The 23347-nt window shown below is 37.0% G+C and overlaps 1 protein-coding gene across 2 annotated transcripts in view; it reads left to right on the top strand.

Moving 5' to 3' along the window:
- LOC134539137 (phospholipid-transporting ATPase ABCA7-like) overlaps window positions 1–23347 on the top strand; it is a 100927-nt gene that overhangs the window by 37602 nt on the left and 39978 nt on the right. For both annotated transcript variants that reach the window (XM_063380885.1, XM_063380886.1), the window contains exons 19-29: window positions 814–1018; window positions 1431–1541; window positions 1921–2092; window positions 8717–8848; window positions 9696–9887; window positions 10810–10895; window positions 11646–11824; window positions 18869–18941; window positions 19928–20127; window positions 21584–21656; window positions 22000–22107. In XM_063380885.1, coding sequence (XP_063236955.1) covers window positions 814–1018; window positions 1431–1541; window positions 1921–2092; window positions 8717–8848; window positions 9696–9887; window positions 10810–10895; window positions 11646–11824; window positions 18869–18941; window positions 19928–20127; window positions 21584–21656; window positions 22000–22107 — 1531 coding nt within the window. The remainder of the gene's footprint in view (window positions 1–813; window positions 1019–1430; window positions 1542–1920; window positions 2093–8716; window positions 8849–9695; window positions 9888–10809; window positions 10896–11645; window positions 11825–18868; window positions 18942–19927; window positions 20128–21583; window positions 21657–21999; window positions 22108–23347) is intronic.

Here is a 23347-nt window from a genome sequence, read left to right on the forward strand (position 1 = left end):
ATATTTTTAAAATTTATTGCAAGGTATATGCATTAAGTGGCTTGAATATAAATGCATTATATATTATATGCTAAGTTGATTAGTTTTAATATGCTAATCTAAAGTTAATAAAGTGTGTATATGCATATTTGTATAGGAAATTCAATGGAAAAATAATTTTAAAAAATAATATTATTTGCCGGTAATTTTTTTTGCCGATTTTTAACACCGCTTTTCAGTTTTTTTAACGAATTTTTATACCGCTTTTACCTGTTTATAATGACGAAATACCTCATTTTTATTCACCACTTTCAGGTGGCCCTAATAATTGCTTGTTACTTGGAAATTTTGAATGATTATTGTTTGTACAAGTATTTGATCAGTTTTTGCAAGAAGCAAGTGTTATGTATTTAACTCAAATTACATTAGCTTATAGATTCTTTTTAAAAAATTTTACAATCCTCTAAATAAGTTTCATTTAGTGGTAACCCTTAAAGAATAATTTTTCTTTTTCATTTCATATTCACAAACATTCTTGAATTTTTTAAAATTTTTTATTATAGAATAGTGATATTTAAACAACCCTATTTGGTATCTGAAAAGTATTTTTCTTCCATGCAATGCAATATAATTATTAATACAGTTTTACTATACGTATGTTTATGTGCAAGTTATTTTTGAATTAATTTTTTTAAATATTTATTTTATTTTTTGTAAGACAATATTAATGAATATTTATGAACAATATTTTTTTGTACTGAATCATTAATTTATAATGTTATAACTAATGGTAGTGAATTTCATTAATAGTTGTCTATCACTGTTATTTCACAGAGCATCCTGTCAAACGTTGCATTTGGTTTTGGATGCTCGTACTTTGCCCATTACGAAGAAATGGGCGTGGGCGTTCATTGGCACAATTTTGGAGAGAGTCCTCTTTTGGGAGACAAGTACAACCTGAAATATGTGATGTACATGTTCGTGATCGATACATTGGTCTATCTGATGCTCACCTGGTACATAGAGGCTGTATTTCCAGGTAACGATTTCTCTGTTTTTTGAATGTGATTTTTTTAATGTATCTTCTTTCATCAAATATGTATTCAAATTTTTTGCCTTTCATTGATTGTAACTTAGCACTTTTTTTTTGTTGGTATTTTCTATAAATAATTTTTATCCCCAAGAATGCAGCGGCATGGAATGAGATACATATAGTGCAGGTAATTATTTTTTTTGACACAGGATTATAGTCTACAGCTACAAAGCGTGTTTGGTGTGCATTTTTCAAGCCTATTCAAATTCTTTTTATGACTTTCAGAATGATGTTATTAATTGGCAGCAAGAAAATAGCAGACTTTTAAAAGTTGGTCATTGCTAGGCCGAATAGTGTCTCATGATAATTTTACTTTACATGTCATAGCTCACTGCTGCGTGTTATTTCTCTGGAACAGGACAATATGGTGTGCCTAAGCCATGGTACTTCCCACTTCAATGTTCGTACTGGAGAGGAAACGATGCAACCGTCGGACCTAACAGCATGTACTTTACCGAAAATGAGAAAGGTGAGTCGGTTTGTCTGTCGTCTTGGTCTCAGGTTTATTTTGGAAGAATGTCAAATTTATTTTTTAGGGAATCTCATGAGAAATAATGCACATGCATGCCATATTCTGTAGATTTTACAATCTCAGGTCATTTAGCTTGTATGGGCGTTTGTGGCCTTAATCGATACGGAAATACTGTCACTCACATACGTCAAAAAAATGGTGACTGTGATAATAGTTAATTTTCCTCAAGGGGTGTTAAAAGTTTCGAAATTATATTGCCACCTAATTTTAATTTTATATATTTCTTGTGATATTGCAGTATTTGTTGTTTTATGTACTTTCAAGTTATTTTAATATTAGCTTAAATTTTCAATTTTTGGTCTTATCTTTGCAACAGGTGAAAATTTTGAGACGGAGCCCAGTCATCTGCCGTTGGGGGTGTCGGTTCACCAGATGGGGAAGGTGTACGCGAACAGGAAAGTAGCCGTCCGCAACTTGAACATAAACTTCTACGAAGATCAAATCACATCTTTCCTGGGTCACAATGGCGCCGGCAAGACAACGACCATGTGAGTCCCGGATGTTTTACGGCATGACTTTGATTTCTGCTGCTGAGTTGTGTATAAATATATTTTACTACCTGCGGTACACGGTGTTGCCCGGACTGAACACAGTGTGATGTATTGTCTGTAGGGATGTGCGAGTACCGGATATTTTCGGGTACGGTTCGAATCCACAATTACCCGAACCTGGAATCCTTGTACGTACATGGATTCGAACAGTATTACAGTAGAGCATCCTGTATCCATAATTCTACTTACCGGAATTTCTACTATCCGGATGTTTTCCGAGAGTTAAAATGTTTTTACAAAATTTAAAAAAATATATATATTTTAAAATGAATTATAATATATATTAATATATATTATTCCCGCGGAAGTAAATACCAATTGTTTGTCAGTCAGGGTGCACTTGATTTTATAAACACTCAGCGAGTTATGATGGAAGCCAAGGCTTCCGGTCTCGCGACTGCAGTGCACGGGCGTCGAGCGCATATCAGGAATTGGCGGCAGCGGCCCCGCCTACACGTGAGCGCGCCGTGATAACGCGTTGTAGGGGAGGGGGAGTGGTGTATTGTGTGCGTTCAATGTCAGTCTTGCTTGTGGTGCGCGATCACTAGTATGTACGTTCCTGCAGACACATGATGTTTTCAAAACATAAACTTCCTGGTGATGAGGAAAAGAGTGGTAAACGAAGGAAAAAAGTTCTTACCATTAAAGAAAAGGTTGAGATTCTCAAGAAACTAGATGCTGGGACTTCTGTTAAAAATCTCAGCCAATCGTATGATGTCGGCATTTCGATGATTTACGACATAAAGAAACAAAAGAATGAACTGTGTAAATTTTATTCGGACAGTGATACGGAGAAATTGAAAACAGAAAAACAATGCAGGGTAGTAAATGTAGCGACCTTGATAATGCTCTTTATCAATGGTTTCGTTTGCGGCGAAGTGAAGGTGTTAGTATTTCTGGACAGATGCTGATAAGAACAGGCAAAAATGTTTCATGCCGAACTGAATCTAACATACGATTGTGACTATTCGATAGGGTGGCTTCATAAATTCAAAAAACGCCATGGAATTTCTTTTTTCAAAGTTAGCGGTGAAAAGCTTTCTGCAGATACAGCGGCGGCGGAAAAGTTTGTTGTTGAGTTCGCAGAATATGTGTTGGACAACAATTTAACAGCAGACCAAGTTTACAATGCGGACGAGACTGCTTTGTACTGGCGTTGTATGCCTCGAAGCACGCTGTGCACTGCAGATAATCCTCACAGCGGGATGAAAGATTCTAAAGACAGATTGACCGTGCTTGGTTGTTCAAATGCTGCCGGTACCCACAAGCTGAAGCTACTCGTAATTGGCAAAAGCTTGCACCCAAGGGCGCTAAAAGGTGTTAAAGTGTTACCCGTTGAATACCGAGCTACAAAAACCGCGTGGATAACATCTGCAATAACCACAGAATGGTTTGACAGTTTTGTGCGCCAGAGCCGGCAACACTGTAACAAGATAGGCTTAGACCCGCACTGCAAGATTGTCCTTGTGCTAGACAACTGCTCCGCGCATCCTGCAGCTGAAACACTATAAAAAAAATAGGGATAATGTTTCTGTCATGTATCTGCCCCCTAACTGCACTGCACTAATCCAACCGCAAGATCAGGGAATATTACGCTCCCTAAAATGTCGTTATCGCACGGAGTTCATGAAGAACTTTTTATCTGATCTGAATGGCAGCAAAACGATCTCAGAAATTAAAAAGGAATACACCATAAAGGATGTCATATGGTCACTAGCTCGTGCATGGGAAGGTATGCCTGCGTCAACATTTCACAAGGCATGGTTTAATTTGTGGCCGACTTTGGTTTATCGTGACGAGGTTCATGACAAGGGAAATGAAGCCGACTTCAAAGGTTTTTTAACAAAAAAACGTGAACGAACTGCTGGAGTATGCCAAGAACATAACAAATCCAGAACTAGAAGACTGACAATTACAAGAACAAAACATTGTGGAATGGTTTTGTGTTGATGATAATGTTCCCGTTATGCATCACTTTTCAGATAAGGAGATATTAGACTCTGTTAAGTTTAACAAAGACGACGGAAACAATGAAAGCAGTAGCGATGAAGATGAACCACAGGAGAAAATCTCGCAAGATGAGTGCCTTCACTACATTGAACGATTAATAGCTGGCCTAGAGCAACGAAGTTATATCAACGACCAGCAAATTATGCATTTGTATATGCTTCAAAAACAGCTGACTGAAGAGAAGCACAAACGTGTGCGGCAACAACGCATTAGTGACATGTTCAAAAAAGCTCCTGTTTCCACACCTGCTTCAACTACGAGTGAGAACATTGACGATCCAACACCTGGCACTAGTGGCACAAACATAAACAGTTACGTTCAGAGTGACAGTGACAGTGATTAACTTTAACTTCTCCTGTCTTTCACAATGTGTGATGATTTAGGTAATTTGTTGTTTAGCTTTTTAAATTTAAATTAATGCGACTGTTAAACAATGTTTCTTACACACAGACAAGTGGGGCCGTATACAGTGATTATTTCAATGCAGTTTATCTAAGTTCTAGGACATTATTTTTTATTCGTGGGACATGTGTAGCCTACAGTGAGTCATGTTGTTTTTTTATTTGTAATGTACCGTACCTAACTGTACCATGTGTTATTATTTTATATTTTATTTATGCAACATGTGGATACACCAAATCACTGTACAAACTGTATGTAAATTACATAATTGTAACACAATTCATTGAATGTCAAACGTCTCGCCTACGTCTGCTTGCTTCGTGCGGACATCATGGTACAGTCACGTAGCTGTAGCGTGCTTCTAGGCAAGGTCTGATAAGCGTGCCCGTGGCAAGGTCACACCACCGGATGTAGCTGTCATCACCCTACCCCCACCCCCCTTGTCGTCCTCATCTACAGCTACAGGATGTTCACAAACTTCGGGAGCAATTTTTTTTCAATTAGGGGGCCTTATAGTGAATTTCTACTTTCCGGAATTTTCTACTATCCGGAATAGTCTAAGTCCCGACCATTCCGGATACAGGATGCTCTACTGTACAAATATTCACAAAAGTTATAAATTAATTTAATACGGCTCAAAAATACTAGTAGTGAAAAATAAAATTAGGCTACTATTACGGAAGTATTTATAATATGATGTATCAAAGAAAGATATGTAAATTAAATAATTAACACAGTGACATGAAAAGAATTTCGAGATTTCCAGAGCTTAAACTATAATTACGAATTTTGTCGTATAGCAAGCTATAAACTAAAAACAATTACATACCTACAAGAAAAAAACGTCTTGGCTATTTATTGGAGAGAAAATGGTTTCGTTTGCTGAAACGTTTATAAAACAGATTTCCCTGTGGCGTGCAGTTTATTACGATTGAGTTGGAGAATCAAATATGTTTTGGTTTTCATATGTTAAATGTTTATTATTAATTAAGTTTACATAATTATAAACATTTCAATCTCAGTGTAATAAATAGTTGCCAGTAGTTACAGTTAGAAAAAAGGGAACACACATTATTTTTAAATTAATCAGTTATTTTTAATTATTCTGTGCTTAATATTCGGAATCGTATTCATATCTCAAATATTGCCAGGGATTCGAATCTGATTCGAACCGAACTGAAAATCAAGGATTCGCACATCCCTAATTGTCTGCGAGTTAAAGCAAAATGGATAGTGCTATATGACAAGGTGGTGAACACACAATTGCTGTCTGTATGTTTGTGGCCTATGATTTTGTGTTTACCCATGGCGATCGGTTGAACGGTTTAGAAGTTAATATGCTTCAGCGCCATCTAGTGGGGGAGTTATAGCAAAATGGATATAGCGAAAATATTCTCTATAATGTAAAGGAAATTTTTTTTTAATTTATCTTGAACATTGTATTCTATAAATGAAAGTTGTTTTGAAATACTCCACCAACATAATGGTAAAATTTATATACTGCATTTTTACGTTAAAATAAATTGTAATAAATTGGTCTTAAACAGATACATTAAAAAAATAAAAATAAATTAGCATTTGTGGTTTAGAAGAGATTCAATAAGAACTGTAAAATAAAAAATAAATAAATAAATTTTTCTTATCCATGCAGTCAGGCACAACTTTTTGCCTGGTAAGTCTTCGAATATCAAAAACTAACACATTACTTTTTTATGATTTGAATTAAGTTTTTGTTAATAGCTACTTAATTACAAGATATAACTGCATTTTGGTGCTATATGGTGTATGAACTTGTATTTTGACATGCTTTTTGATATTATTTCTTTTTCATCTCAATTCAACATATAATCTTGCACCTATTTATGAAGCGAGGTGGAGCGGTGGTGAAGCAAAGGTCTCACAGTTCAGAGGACAAACTCATTACTTCCAATCCTAATTTCTGTTTTCCGTTTTTCCCCTAAACCATTCCAGTCTTAACCTGGGCTGATTTCCTACAAGCAATAGCCAAATCCTTCCTTTATATCTCTCTCACGTAATTTAAAACGAAGAAAATAATTAAAAAAATAGAGCATGTGTAAAACAGTACACGTGATTGAAGTGAAACTTCTTTAACAGTTTAAACCTCAACTGTTTAAATACTCACACCATAAAGAAAAACTGAGTGTTAATGTTTCTTCAAAAAATTCTGCCATTTGGAACATGCCAAATCTCTGAATGAAATACGAAATTCGTAACGGGTGGCGCTATCTGTGCGGGAAATGCAGGAACTGTCTCAACAGCGCTCTCTGCGCTGCTGGTTGAACTAGGAGGAACGCGATCGCTCTGGTAACAAATATAAAATTCAAGGCATTCACAGTTGACTGTATAGGATACTCATGTCTATTTTCTGAAATATGTGCATGCTCACACACACACTGTGTTATTCTTTTGTTCTTCTGTCTCTCTAAGTTCTATATTTATTTTTTTTGTGTGGGGGGGGGGGGGGGGGGGCGAATCAGCGCACAAAGAGGAGAACGAAAACTAGCCCAGCAACATATACAGAATCATGCTCTCTTTACATCTTTTTGGTCAAGTTACCATTTTCTGTCCTTTTCGCGTCAGAAAGGTATTCACATTAATGTTTTGCGAGAACGTTGCATTAAAATTCGGCCTTGAAATTTTACTCTCATCGCGTCCAAAGAAGTTTCACTTCGAAGAATAAGAAAAAATAGTGGCATTTATTGCTAGAGGCAAAGGGAAGAAGTAACAGGGCCGGTGCCACACAGCTGTAAAATTTCCCTGTGAATCATAAAGGTTTTTGGTGTGCATTTTCCTGTGGGCAACAGGTGGTCATCAAGTTTCAATTCATGTGTGCTGTTTCCCTGTGTTGCTGGTAGAGATGGAAGTGGGAAAATTTTTCAAAAAAATAATTTCACATAATTTTTCACAAAGTTTTTTTCCTTTTTTTCATTACCATCATTAATTTACATAATAAGTTATTAAACGTTATACAATAATTTGCAAGATTGGTAGTAATTCATTAAATCAAAATTTTTCGTTCCCATCTTTTGGTGGAGGGTAGTATGGGTAACCAATTCTCAAATATTAAGAGTGAGATATTATTTGGTGAAGAAAGACAAATGTTTATATTTTATTTGGTTCTGTTTGCATGATAAAAAATGTTGACAAAATTTATTTGTGTGTAAAAGTACAACTCCAAAATATTTTCTGCTTTTTGCAGAAATATTATCCGATAAATTACAGGAAAATTTTCCCAAAAAAATACTTTCCTGGAAAACTAACATCTTTAGTTGTTGTAGTTTCCTTCGTTTTGCCTGACGCTCACCAGAAGCAGTTATGCCCCAACGTTCTCGGCGTCCAATCCTAGATTCTTAACTCGCAAGAGTGGTAGCATCACTAGCTTGCACAAGTCAGCAGCCACACAGCAGTGCTACTGATCAAAAATAATTTGTTTCATTACACAATCCCACAATCCCATTATTTTGGGCAAAAATATGGTCAGATTATGGCTGGTTTTATGTGAGTAGTACTGTGGAGTTCCGCTACTCCAAACTAATTGGGGCAGAGACCTGTTCTGATTACTTTGTTTTCAGATTACCCGTGCAATTGTCGTAATGCAATAGCATGTGGTAAAATAGATCTCTATAAGCATCAAGTAATTTTAGAACACATCTTATAACTCTTTTAAAAGCACAAAATCACTAAACATGTTTTTAACTGAATCAAGACATCAAAAATAATTTTTAAAATCAAGTTTTTTAAAATAATTTTTATCATCAGTATTGTTTGGATTAGCGTAGTTTGTGTTAGCTGGACTCTGTATTAGATGAGGTGAGAGAATGTATAAGTTAAGTGTTGTAGTGAAGTTGGTGGTATGAAAAGGGGGAAGAAAGAATTGTAGAAAAGATAGTGTGATAAAAAGGATGTGGGAGAGAAGAATAAAAAATGTTTATTGATGTGAAATGATGATGTTAAGAGAAAGCTTAGTAGTGCTTTAAGAAAGGAGTGTATTTAAATGTGAAAGATATCTTATTTACCAGTTATGTTTTGTAAAATGTTATCATTCTGTGAATTACTGAGTACCATATTTTGAAATTGTGATACATGTGATAGCTTACTATAAAGTTTTTAACGTGTATCGTGTGTCAGTTCAATTCTGACAGGTCTGATCCGACCGTCGTCTGGAACAGCCAAGGTGTACGGGCAGGACATACGGCACGACATGGATTCCATTAGAAAAAGCTTGGGAATGTGTCCGCAGCATAATGTTCTTTTTGATCTGTGAGTATGGAGAAGCACTGTACATTTTAATTTTATGTAGTGGAATATTTCAAGTTTTCTCACACCCCAAGAATTTCTGTGTGTATTAAAATGTGTAAAAGAAATAGAGAGTAATATACACGAAGCCATTACAGAGAGTTGTTAAATATGAAACAATGTGTGAATAATGTTGCAGTACAAATATAAATTTCTCAGTAATCATCTTTAGCATCATACTGGTTACATTTTTTCTTTTCTTTCAATAATTATTTTTGTATAGGTATTCAGTTTTAAATGTTGAATCGAGTATCAGATTATTTAACGAATAAATAAATAAATAAATATATATATATATATTCCCCACAGATACCTATTCACCATGTATCTGTAGAACCCTGATTCCCGATTCCCGTTTGCTGTCTCAGAATCACTTCAGGCAAGAAATGGGATTGCTACGTTTGCGGACACCATGGATCTTGTTGTTGTCATAAACGTTGGCGTAGCTGTGTTCATAAAGTTGGGGGGGACAATTAATGATTTTGTCCAGGGGTCCTCCACCGGAAAATTTTGATTTTAAAAGTGAAAAATAGTGCTTTTTAAGCAGTTTTTGTATCCAACCATTGGATACATCGATGTTAAAAATTATTATTGTTTCCTTAAGATAAAATTTGATGAGTGAAGAAATAACAAATAAAGTTGGGGAGAATAATATTATAAAATAAAAATATCACGGTCTAGAAAGTTGGGGGGGGGGAACAGCCCCTCCACCCAAAAATTTCAGGGGGACACGTCCCCCCTGTCCCCCCGGTTCCTACGCCCCGGGCGTGAAGACCGGAGACAGCGTGGCGACCCCCCTGAACTGTTCCAGGCTGACGGTGGAGGAGCACCTGTGGTTCTACGCCCGGCTGAAGGGCCGGCGGGCTCAGGAGGTGAGGCGGGAGATCGAGGACATGCTCTGGGACCTGCAGCTGCCTGACAAGAGGGACACCTTGGCCCAGCACCTCTCCGGGGGCATGCAGCGGAAACTGTCCGTCGCCGTCTCCTTCATCGGTGGCTCGAGGTGAGAGTCTCCCGTCCCTCCCCCTCTCTCTGCGCATACGTTCCTTGAATGGCTCATGCAGTGAATGGGTCCGGACAAGCTTTTATAGTTTTATTTTTAGTCCAAACTCGCTGTTATTATTTTTATTTTTTTTAAAAGCTGTTTTGTAATACCTACTCCACCAAAATTGGGGTAATATTTATATGTTGCATATTTTCGGTGAAATAGTTTAAAAAAATATCAGTCTAAAAAAAAAATGTAGAATAATAAAAATAATTTTAGCACTAGTTTTATTGTACACCTTATCTGCTATTTTTTTGAAGTCGGGCAAATACTTTTCACAATTAAAAAAAAAAAAAAAAACATTTTCTCAGACAAATTGCCACATGGTGTCTCTCTCTCTAGAAGTTGAATATCTATCTGTATGTACAGGTAAGTAATTCATACAGATTTATTTATATGTGCAGTCCTGTTTTGAAATATTTCTTCATAAAGCAATGAATTTTTAGGTTCATGCTGATTTGATTGAGACAATTTTTTTTTCTGATGAGTTTAAAGAATGACTTCTGTGAAATGAGATTTAGCTGGAGAGAAGGTGAAAATAAGACCTGAAAGTAATTGTTTTTACACCGATAAAATTTTCACATCATCATCTGTTATGTGTAGGTACAGCATAAAAAACCCATTTCTGTAAAAAAAAAATTAAACAGTCAGTCCAGTTTGTAACTGTATCAATATCCTAAATTGTTAACTGCTAGTGGCATAAGCACTCTGTTGTCCATGTCATTAACGAAAGAAGGTTAAACAGTATTACCATAAGCAAACTTTTTACTGGAAATAAAAGAGTTAGTATGTATTTAAAGTTCCATAAATTAAAGTAAATTTAAGAAAAAGTTAAATGTAGATGGAAACAATAATTATAAATTTATTAAATGTTTTGCAGGACAGTTATATTAGATGAGCCGACAGCAGGTGTTGACCCATATTCAAGACGATCCATTTGGGAGTTGCTGCTCAAATATAAGAAAGGTAAACATAAATAGACCTGTATATGTTTTTTTTTTTTTTTTAGTTGGATATGTAATTGATATTTACAGACATGCTATTCAAGACTCTGGCAGTAAAATTAACATTGTGCTAAATGAATCCTCTCAATTTTAAGAAATGTTAAGTGATGGGTTTGGCCGACTTTCGAGTGAGATGAGGCAAATATTGAGTAAACAGATTCTCGGATTTCTTGGGGGGGCCACAACATGTATTTTCTCTGTATCTGCATGGAATTTTAAGATGATAAAATAAAAAAAATATTTTCATCACAAATTAAATATAAAGTCTTAAAAATAAATGCTACCTAGAAAAAAAAACCACAAATAATACGGTAGTCATTAGTAGAGCTGTACTGATGAAGCAAGAAATCCTTAATTGTTTTAATTAATTGATTATTAAAATTTAAAAAAAAAAGACCAGAGTGAGTGCGCTGGCGGGCGGTGCGAAGTTAGGTGTGCGAGCGACCATTTTGAGGACGTGCATTGTGATTGTGCCTATTTTTTTTTTGTTTGGCCCTTTTCGGATTTGCCGTGGCAGCGCAGTTAGTTGTAGAGCCGTGAAATTCTATGATAAGAGCCGCGGTCAGGAAAACGGGAGGGACGCGGGCTGAAGTGGGAGTGTGGGGACTGTGGGTACTCCTGTCCTAGCGCTCAGCACCGCTGCGTGTGACCTCCGGCGGTGTCGAGTGTCGCCGCGCACGGTCTCTCAGGTGCGCGTGGGTTCCCCCCGCAGGTCGAACCATCATCCTGACCACGCACTACATGGACGAGGCGGACCTTCTGGGGGACAGGATTGCCATCATCGCGAACGGGAGGCTCCGGTGCTGCGGCTCGAGCCTGTTCCTCAAGTCGAGGTTCGGGACGGGCTACTACCTGACCTTGGAGCTCGACCTGCGGAAGCTCGACCTCAAGGTGAGTTCGGGAAGCAGTGACCTGCTGCCGATTGTCTAGTTTAATCAGGTTATCAAATATGCAATCTGTTGAGAATTTTCAACACCATGAGAATAAACATTATTGAAAGTTTGTTTCAAGACTCAGTCTTGGTTATTTCATTTTCTTGTTTACAATGATTTGAGGCTCTTGTAAATTTATCATAAAAGCTGTCTTCAATTTTATGTTTGTTGCAAATTATGCAACAAGAATATATGCTGGCTTTAAAAAATCTTCAAGTGAGAAACTGTGTAACATTTTACTGCTTTAAGATGACACTTAGCAATAATCTAATGAAAGCATTTGTTACAAAACTTAAATTGAAAGTGTGCTATCATCATAAATTCGTAGGAAAACTATGTAAATACCAGTAATTACAAGAAAAATTAAATAACCAACCAATGTGGCTTGAGACAAGATCCGTGAGGAAAATTATGAACTTTATTTCAGGACTTTAAATCTTTAAGCACTGAATGAAAGCTCAAGATTGTGTTTTTATTTTACCCTGGCTGCTGTACCTGATGTTGAAAGGTTTGGTTTCAATTTTGCCATAGAACGTTCTGATTCACTTAGAGCCATATACAGTGAAACCTCGTTTATCCGTTCCCGCATTGTAGAATTTCCCGGTTTTATTGTTCAATGTCCGTGGTCCCGAAAAAATCCCGCAAGAACAATGTTAAAAAAATCCCGTTTCCATCGTTTACGAATATTTTTTAACCCGGTTTAACGGGTTGAACTTTACAGGCTTTTTACCGATTTCATATTCAAATTCCCGAGAAACATTCCAGTTTACGCGTGTCTACACGACACGCAATACCAATATTTACATATGGCGGCCATTACTAAAAGAAAACGAATAAAGTGAGCATGACGCTGTTGCTAACAGGTTCACCAACTTCGATAAAACAACAGACGAAAGCTAACGCTCACACGATAGTTCTTGCTTTGTGCGATAATCAACACAACAATATAACCGTGGTCGATATACTGTACATACTAGCCCAACGTAAACACATTTCTATTTAGCGACAGTGAAAACCTGCGAGAAACATAGACAAAATTCTTCATCCTAGCGTTTCCGTGGCCGGCCGTATATGCGCGAGATTTTCTTTGTTTACGGTAAATTAGCTTTACACATTTAACTCTAATGCACGTGTGAAATTTGTAAAGGTTCATTGATATGTATCGGCCTGCAAAAGAGGTTAAAACTAGGGATGGGCCGGTTGAATCCTCGAATCCTCGAATCCCACCGAATGTCTAGTATTCGAAAGATTCGAAATTTGAAGGAAAAGATTCGGGATTCAAGGAAAAATATTGATGTAAATGTAGTACTTTAAAAACTTAAATGCTTACAATTTACTTGGCCTGTTTACGTTTTCCTTGGAACACATCCTATTGAGATACAGTAGAACCTCGTTAATACGTCATGGTCAGGACCGAGATAATCACGGATTACCGAATTTCACGGACTAGCGATTAAAAGCCCGGAAGGTCTTGTCAAGCTTCTCAGACACCGGCGTGCAGCTGGGTAAAGGCCGTTCACGGTAAGGGCCAGCCGTCTTCGAATTAGTGTCCCGGCTTAAAAAAATACAGCACTGCCTAGCCATTAGAACAGGGTCATTTACAACAGCCGAAGAGAGAAAGATAAGATCGTGCTGACCTTGCACCCTCCCCCCTCGCCCACTTTGTACAGCCGAATGCCAGCCAGACACGTCACTCGCCAGGCGCCTGCTGTGCGTTGGCGGGTGGAAACAAACAAAGGGAGACGGGAAGCAGAAGTCAGGATATCCCCCTCAAGTTTAAAGAGTGACAAATTTGACAGCTCAAAGGGGGGCGACACAAAGGGTCGGTACAAACAGCGTTGCAGAGTTACGCGATGGCTTGTAGTGTTTGCCAGCCGCCGGCCCGCGTGACGTTAATTTTAAGCGCTGACAATGTTTACTTCTCTTTTTTTTCTTATCTTTTAAATCGTCCTGGATTATCCGATTCCCAAATTAGCGCATCACGGATTAACGAGGTTCTACTGTATTGTACTTTTAATTCGTTATTATATAAAAAAAATTATGAAGCATGTACTGATTTGGGAAACTTACTTTATATTCATGAACATGAATGCATTTGTATTTGTACACATGTATTTTAATCGCAATTCAATTTTAAATATTCTGATACACATTCTATTTATGAATTTTTTTAGGACCAAGTTTGGTTTGCGTAGACTACCAACATTAAAATATGTATTATCTGAGAATTCCATGATGGCCAACCAATGAATTTGTTAGCCAATCATTTTGAGCAACATAAAAAATAACTAATATTAATATAAAAAGTTTTAATGGGTAAACTAGAGAAAACACCCCGTCACTTTTAACTTAGGGCATATTAATCACTATGCTTTAGTGAGGCTTAATTTTAAAAGACACACGACAATATTTCTTATGGCCTAAAACCATTGAAGACAAGATTTTTCAGTTTCCATTAAATATTTCAGGAAAGCGTTTACCTTCATTTGGGACTTTAAACAAATGTCAAGTTGGTAACTACAAAATATTGTTCCGTCGGATGTTGAATTTTGTTTTCCGATTTCCGTGTATACATGAATCACTGTACTCACAGATAATGCCTGAATGCCTTAAATCCACCAAGTTGGATTCTACAGCAATTGATGAAGTGACCAGATTCTTACGTGATTCTACAGTTAACCCAGAAATAAACATTCTCGAATAGGAAACGGAATGTACACACAGTACACACAGAAAACGGAATGTACACACAGGAAACGAAACGTACACACAGTACACACAGGAAAGGAAACGTATACACACATTACACACAGGAAACGGAATGATCACACATACATTAGCGGAAACACACAGGCTTAGTTGGAAATCAGAATACAATAAATAAAAAACATTAAATTTTTACTTTCAATATTTAATTACTTCTCAACATTACACAAATACAAGTAAAAGAAGCCATTATTGTATGTAGCCAGCTTTCCTCAGTTCTTTGAGTATGAAGGATATTTCTTTGATGCACGAATAGTTTCCTGCACAAAGCGAGCCATGTAGAAGTCTTAGCCGGTCAACCAATATGTTTGGATCTTTCCATGATGTGTAATCAATCTCTTCTACCACCATCTTACTTGCTTGTTTATTATAAATACTGTTAATATCACAATCGTCCCAGTGTTCATAATAAGCATTATCAGATTTATTTATTATAACACGACGTTTCCATCGTTTCGGTCTCAGGACATCGCCACATTCTTCGATCTTGTCAGCTCTAGGTGCTTCATCACAGTCTATGCCTTTGTCAACAGCCTCAGAGTCACTGTAACAATCACTGTAGAAGACATCCTCTTCACCCAGATTACCTTATGAATTCGCTATCGATGATGTCGAATTGTCTTCATCGTCTTCATGCTTCCTTTTTAGGAGTCCATCATTTTTTACAAAGAATGGAGGATCTACTGAATATAGGCTTGAATGTATTCTCACTTTTCACGGTGTTGATACTTCCATTAGTTTCAGTCTTCCCGAAGCCATTAGCATCCTTCAATTTATGTTCTTCCTCACGATCGGGTGAGCTAATACCATCACGCTCAGGACAAGGAAAATTATTGTCGTAATGCAGATCACTCTTCTTTAGTGTAGTGGATCCATCGGTGTCCTCTATGCCGTAAGTAGTCTTGACTTTACATGTTCTACCATGTCTTTTTAAGCTGTCAATTCGTGTTAACAACCTGCTACAACGATTACAGCTTAACATGTTGCGTAGTGGGTTTCTAGCACAATCATTCTTCTCATGACGTCTAGCATTCCTTCTCATAGCAAAATCCTTGCCACAGTATCTACAGCGGCTTCCTTCCGATTCAGCTGCAGATAACAAACCACGATCCATGGTAGCTTCTGTGACTAATGTTAGATACAAACTGTCAGTTTTCTCCAATTGGAACCATTTCTTAAATAGAGTTTTTGAAATATTTCATCAGCGAGAGTTAAGTTATCTAATGCAAAGCAAATTGATGCAAGTATTTCTGGCTGTCGTCAACAGATGTCGCCACGTGTTGCTTGCAGGTAAATAATATCTATTTCATTAATGTGGGATGCGGAACGCTCACTATCGATCGCAAAGGGAGGTTGGCTTCGATAGTATCCAAGGAGAAAAAAGTTCGTCCTTCCTGCTAGTGCTTCTCAGATTTCTCACGGTCCGCCATCTTGAATTGCGACGTCACGACGGCCATCTTGGATGGGTGTGACCTTGACCTTTGACCGAAACCGCAGGAATGATCGTAAGCACACGGATTAACCATCAAAATATTGATAAGAATAATCAGGAGCACACGGAGAAAACCATCATAATATTGGCAAGAATAATCAGGAGCACACGGAGAAAACCGCCACAAGTTTTCTTTGATATCATTAAAATACAAAAAAAATATTAATAAAAAATTAAAAATAAAAACGAAAAAAAAATTCAAACATTCTGGCTTGTACTAGAACTCTATCTTTGCTCAACAATGATAAGTTCACAAGCTAGTCACGAAAGTTTCAAGTCCCGTTACCGGAGTTAACAGATATTAATCAAACCGTCGGCTCCCGAGGTAGGCCCCGGGGATACACGAAAGCGTTTTAGAGTACTTACTAGTCGACAGAATTACCGGATCAGATGAATATCAAAGTTGAAGTCCCCGGAGTGCGGCGTGCTTCCTACCTCGGTGAGCGCTAGAGATCGACTGGGGAGAGCAATGGCCGTCGGGGTGGCTAGACAATGACGCAGCGCGCCAAAACGGATGGTACCGTTATTCGGGCCGTATTGCGCCGAGGCTTACTCAAGAAAACCCTAAAAGCTATTCTTTAATCTCTTACATAGAATTATAAAATATAAGAATTACTTTAGAAATTTATTATGCAGTTCTCAATAAAAGGTGAAGATCGGTTTTGCATTATGGCCTCGGCAAGTCTACGTCTCTGGCGGCCTGCAGGATACGTCATCAATACACTTAAAATTTACGTTAATTATTGAAATGACAAATATTATAAAAATAACAGGGGCTAAAAAGGAAAGCGAATTACAAACAACCAATTACTAATAATTTAAGGGTACGAAGCACTGATTCTACTGCGCCCTCTTCCTGTGGTTCGCGGCGCTCTCACACGCACACACACACATGTCGGCGGGAGATTCAAACGCCAGGGAAGGAGTGGAGTGGCGGGGTGTGATGGCATATCGAGCTGGGCGTAGCCCCGGACGATGTCAGTACTTTAAACCTAGGCAGTTGGCTCACTAATATTGATGTCACTATTGCCACTTATGTCACAGTGTCTTATATTTTTTAATTGATTTTAATGCCTATTCTCCAAGGTAGGTTTATTTTTTTTTTTTTTTTTTTTTTTTTTTTTTTGCTGGATTACACATACAGTATGTTATATATTCTAGTTATTGTCTACCTTTATTCCAAAACTCATCAAAATATGTTTAATAGTGAATAAATAATTGAATAACAAATAGTCAGACATTCATACTTTCATATTTGTATATTATGATAGGATTTGTTAATATAGCACATATGCTGACGTCCAGGGCTTTGCATATTTGAACCTCCTACCCGTGCATGTTAGTATGTGTGTTGTATGTGCGTCAGCAGTGTTACTAGTACGTTCTTTTTGCTGTGAATTATTTAGGGTTTATGTATTAGAATAATAATAATGCTTATATCTAGTGATGCCCTATTACTATGAATCCTGAACAAGCGACATCATAACTTAATATTATTATTAGGGATGTGCGAATTCTTGATTTTCAGTTCGGTTCGAATCCGATTCGAATCCCTGGCAATATTTGAGATATGAATCCGATTCCGAATATTAAGCACAGAATAATTAAAAATAATTGATTAATTTAAAAATAATGTCTGTTCTCTTTTTTCTAACTGTAACTACTGGCAATTATTTATCACACAGATTGAAATGTTTATAATTATGTAAACTTAATTAATAATAAACACTTTAAAATATGAAAACCAAAACATATTTGATTCTCCAACTCAATCATAATAAACTGCACGCCACAAGGAAATCTCAGTTTTATAAACGTTTCAGCAAACAAAACCATTTTTTCTCCAATAAATAGCCAAGAAGTTTTTTTTCTTGTAGGTATGTAATTGTTTTTAGTTTATAGTTTGCTATACGACGTAATTCGTAATTATAGTTTAAGCTCTCGAAATCTCAAAATTCTTTAAATGTTACTGTGTTTATTATTTAATTTACATATCTTTCTTTGATATATCGTATTATAAATACTTACATAATAGTAGCCTAAGTTTATTTTTCGCTGCTAGTATTTGTGAGCTGTATTAAATTAATTTATAACTTTTGTGAATATTCGTAATACTGTTCGAATCCATGTACATACAACGATTCCGTGTTCGGTTAATTGTGGATTCGAACCGTACCTGAAAATATTGGGTACTCGCACATCCCTAATTATTATAGTAGTTGATAAATGTGTTTATTTATTATTTAACTATGTGATAGTTACTTGTCTGTATTATTTTTCAGGCTATTTTTGGCGAGAGTTTAGCTTTTAATATTGTTTGTCTAGATCTAAACATTTGTAACGCATGACACTAGTGCCAGCGCGCAAAACCTGGCCAACGATTTATATATAATACTGAGTTTTGCATTACTGAACCTAAGTTGTACAATTACGAAAACCAGAGAAAACTAGAAATTGTATGTTCCTTAAGAATTTTTTTAAAATCCAGCTTAAGTTTATTGTTTTAAAGCATTCTTATGAAAATGCTTCTTTGATTAATGAAATTATTTTAAATAATATAATGTTTTATTTATCTCCCATAGGACAGGTTTGTAATGATTTCGTTGATCACATGTTCTTTCAATACGTGTAATTTAATTTCATTTCCACCATGCCTTTTTGATGCCTGACCTGTTTCAATTTGAGGTTTCTGTATGTGTAAAAGAAAGGAAATAAAATACACTAAAGGTAATTTTTTTGTTCTAGCCCTGTGAAGAGAAAGCAGTGCCTAATGGCTGTATTCCAGGGACCACAATAGAGAGTCAACATCATGACTTAGGTAACATACTCGCTTATTGGTGTGCCATATATCTAGTGGAGTCATGATTAAGTTGACTACTCCGAATATAAGTTTACCTGTCTAATCATCACCTAAAAACAGTAAAAACTAGACAAAATATTTTTACTTCCATTATAACTAAGTAACATCAACCAAATATTAGTTACGTAAACGACTATTATTAAGTTTTTACTATACCTTCTTGTTTTCCTTGTTTACATATATTAATAAAAAAATGCAGTACACAGTAACAATAAAAGGGGGTTGTCCGTAAAGTCGGTTTACGGACGATAATTTTACGTGATAACATGAGTGGAATGCTTAGGCCGATCGTGCCTCTCTATCGCTTGTTCCGCGCTATCGCTTGCACGCTCGGCTAAGGCGGAACGTGACAATGAGTCATGCTTTTTCGTGCGTGCAGCCGGCGTTCATCGATTTATAAGACGTTATCACGTAAAAAAAAATTGAAGTTTGAACTCAACGTGCAACATTTTCCTACAGCGTAAAAATGATTTAACATTGAAATAGTGCAAGGTTGAAACAGTACAGTTGCAGTTTATTCAGTCACATTATTTTCTAGTTAATACGGTGTGTACGTTTGGATGCTAAGGTAGCACTCCGTCAGGGGCGTAGCCAGGATTTCTTTTTGGGAGGTGTTTACTTTCACCCTGCCCCTGTACTAGGGAGGGGGGTCCGGGGGCCCTCCCCCGGAAAAATTTTGATTTTAATGTGTAATTTGGTGCTATTTAAGCACTTTCGTAATTATAATATTGGATTTCTGAATATTAAGGGTTATCGGCTCAAGGGTTCTTTCTTAGTTTCATCTAAGTGCATTTGCAATAGCTAGGCAAGTGTAAATTTTGTCATAAGTACATATATATTTTTTTAATATTTCGGGGGGGGTTTGGACACCCAAAACACCCCCTTCCCCCCCTGGCTACGCCCCTGACTCCGTCGTAGTGAAGGTGTGCCGGCCGTCCTTTCAGACATCTTGCACATAACGGAGGCCGTGTGCAAGCACGTGCCGTCGGCGACGCTGCACCAGCAGCGGGGCTCGGAGCTGGTGTACCTGCTGCCCCACGGGGACGGGGTTCAGCCCCTGCAGCTGCTGCTGGACTACCTGGACACTGACATGGCAGCCCTCGGCGTCAGCTCGTACGGCCTGACCGACACCATGCTGGAGGAGGTGAGGCTATCCCGTGCTCTCCCAAGGTAACTGCGAGACCCCTGCCTACCCTGGCACACACAGACACACGCTTCCCGTGCTCTCCCGTGCTCTCCCGTGCTCTCCCGAGGTTCACGCAAGACCCCTGCCTACCCGGGCACACGCACACACACTCTCTCTCTCTCTCTCTCTCTCTCTCTCTTGCTCTCTCTCTCATGTTCTCTCTCGCTCTCTGTCGCTCTCTCTCTCATGTTCTCTCTCGCTCTCTCTCGCACTCTCTCTCGCTCTCTCTCTCTCGCTCTCTCGCTCTCTCTCTCTCGCTCTCTCTATCTCTCTCTCTCTCTCTCTCTCTCTCTCTCTCTCTCTCTCTCTCTCTCTCTCTCTCTCTCTGGTGCTCTCTCGCGCTCTCTGTGCAGATCTTCAGTAAGAAGCACGCAATTTGAAAACAACTCCCGCTACCAGAGAGGCGTCTGTTTACGAAAATTACAGGATGTTCGTACAAGAACGTCCCATTTTCAATGGTACATTATAACAGTTTAATTTAGACTATTTACAACAAATCATACATCAAATTGAAGATAAAACTGACCTGGTTTTTTTTTTTTTTTACAAATGTCAAATATGTGCACCTTTAGTTATACGGCACACATCCAACCTAAAGTCCAGTTCTTCCCACACTTTGGTTAACATGTCCGTAGTAATGGAAGCAACAGCCTCTTCAATTCTGTGTCTCAACTCTGGCGGTGGAACGTGGACACATTCTTTTATAAAGCCCCAAAGGTTAGGATGGCATTATGTCAGATGAATGTGGAGGCCAGTGAAAATGAGCTCTGTCATCACGACAATCGGCGGATTTTTTTTTGCCTCTTGGGAAATATGTCAAAACCTTGTAGTCTTTATAAAGTTTTTCGTGATCTTTCTATATTTTTGTGGAAATGTAAAATTTTGCACAAAATACTACTACATATTTTTCATGTGGTGATGGACTCCATTTCTGAAAGCATCACATGATACATCATAATATACATAGCACAAGGCACAAATTTAGACACCTAATTATTTCAATATCTCAATTGTAGGATTTATTTTCTGCTATTTCGCCAAACTATGGTTTTGATGGATGCCACAATCACGATACATTGCTCTTTGTGGTGTCATAGCAACACCTCTTCTATCTTCATATCTTCTGTTTATTTTGTGTAAAAACAAACATGATGTAAGTAAGTATATAGTTCTTATTAACTCAGAATAAGAATCACTCTGAATTCTAAATAAAACAATCAGTCTTATTTTACAATTTTTTTTTATTTATTTTGTTGTCTACAATTTCTGTAAAAAACCCTCAGGATCAGCTGTGGCCTGAATTACATATTACTTTTAGGACACAATTATTACTTTTAGGACATTGGGTTGTTTTTTTTACTTATAGCAACTTTTAGCACCATGAATAATTATTCACTCTTGTCTTGTTTTGCAGATATTTCTTAAGGTTGCTGAAGAAGCAGAACCTGTAGCAAATGGAGTCGTCTCTGGCCGGGGCTCAGCAGTAGGTCAGTAGTTCATTATTTGTCAATTCTTAACAAAAAATAAACATACTTCGTCTGGAAAATTTTAAGTAGGACTGACTGCTCGATATTAATTTTCATGATCTGGCGGTGTTGAGTGTTCAACAATATTGATAAATTTAGCTTATTCTTATTGTGGTAATAAACCCTCATATTTCCTATCTAAAGTTTCAAACATCTAATTGAACATTTTTCTTCCACACTGACATTCGCAAAGAGACAGTCAAACTTTTAAATGGTAGTAAGCAATCCATTGAATTAAATTTGTATTAAAAAATTTACTTTTTTTTAAAGCAGTTTAAAATTTATCACCATTATTTACTTGCAGGAAACATAACCAAGCGAATGAGGATATTGAACCCAAGGTATCTTTTGGGACAGAAAAGGAATTCGAGCGGCAGTCAGACGCATGTTACAATCGTGGGTGCTCCACCAGGTACGTAAGTGCACTTTGAGGAAAAGCTACACACATAACCATGCTGTAATTTTCTCCAGTTCGTAACGTGATAACATGTCCATCAATGGGCATTGGCCGATTTGTGATGCACTAGACCTCACCGGCTAGCTATGGTCTGAACTGCACAATTCACAAACACTTGTAAACTGACGAGTTGCTGATGGTCGTAGACCGAGACAGTTCATGAGTATAAATTTGATTATGAATTAATAATGACCTTCAGTTTAAAATAAAAAAGTTATGGTAAAATTTTTGAGATTTATTACTTTTAACCGATAATTTTCACACTGTCCGTATTTGCATAGAATTGACACATTACCTGGAAACCCATCGCTCGGCACAGAAAAAGATTTTTTGAATTTCAGTAAAACTTATAATTTTTTTTACTTATATATATATATATATATATATATATATCAGACATTAAAACTTACCAGTGATTTGTTGATTATTATTTGATTTGAAAATCGAGTAAAATAAATTTGTGTTGTCAATTTTGCAATACCTGTATATTTCCATAGCAAACATGATAAATAGATAAAAATACTACTACGATACCAGTTCCTAAATGTAAATTGGTTTGAAAACAAGAACATTGTGCCTCTAAAATTTGATTTTATTTAAACCTATCATAGTTAAATTTCATTGTTAATCTCTTATTCATTTCTCACCACCAACAAATACACAAGTAGTATATCATCTAACACTGGTTTGATAAATACTGTCTGAAATGTGTGTTCGTACTGAAAGGTTGCTGTGCATACCGTGGAACGTCATCAATGGTCGGAGTTTAGCAAAAAATCTTGTGTTCGTAATCACGCAACCTTTTCTTGCGGGTATCTCCATGGCCTTCAATGTTTACTTTGTCTTGTATCACAAAATGTGTGTTCATAATCAACCCTCTGGTATATTCTGTGAAGTGTTCTCTTATGACGTTGATGTCAACGAGACACTTAGTAAATAAAAACAGTAACTTAAACCTCCCACATAGTGCTACTCATTTCCCTGATGGGATTGGTCACTCCTATTACTCATGACATTTGATTGGCCATTTGGTAGAGATGTTAGCTTTCCAAAAAAAAAAATGTTTTAGGGAAAATTTCCTGGTAATTTACAAAACCAGTAAATTTTCGTGCTATACTTTAACAGAAAAAAAAAAACAAAAAAAAAATTATCAACCATTTTATAAAAAATATAACCAAATAACTAAAAAAGTGAA

Source organism: Bacillus rossius, chromosome 14 (assembly GCF_032445375.1).
Source record: "Bacillus rossius redtenbacheri isolate Brsri chromosome 14, Brsri_v3, whole genome shotgun sequence".
NCBI lineage: Eukaryota > Metazoa > Arthropoda > Insecta > Phasmatodea > Bacillidae > Bacillus > Bacillus rossius.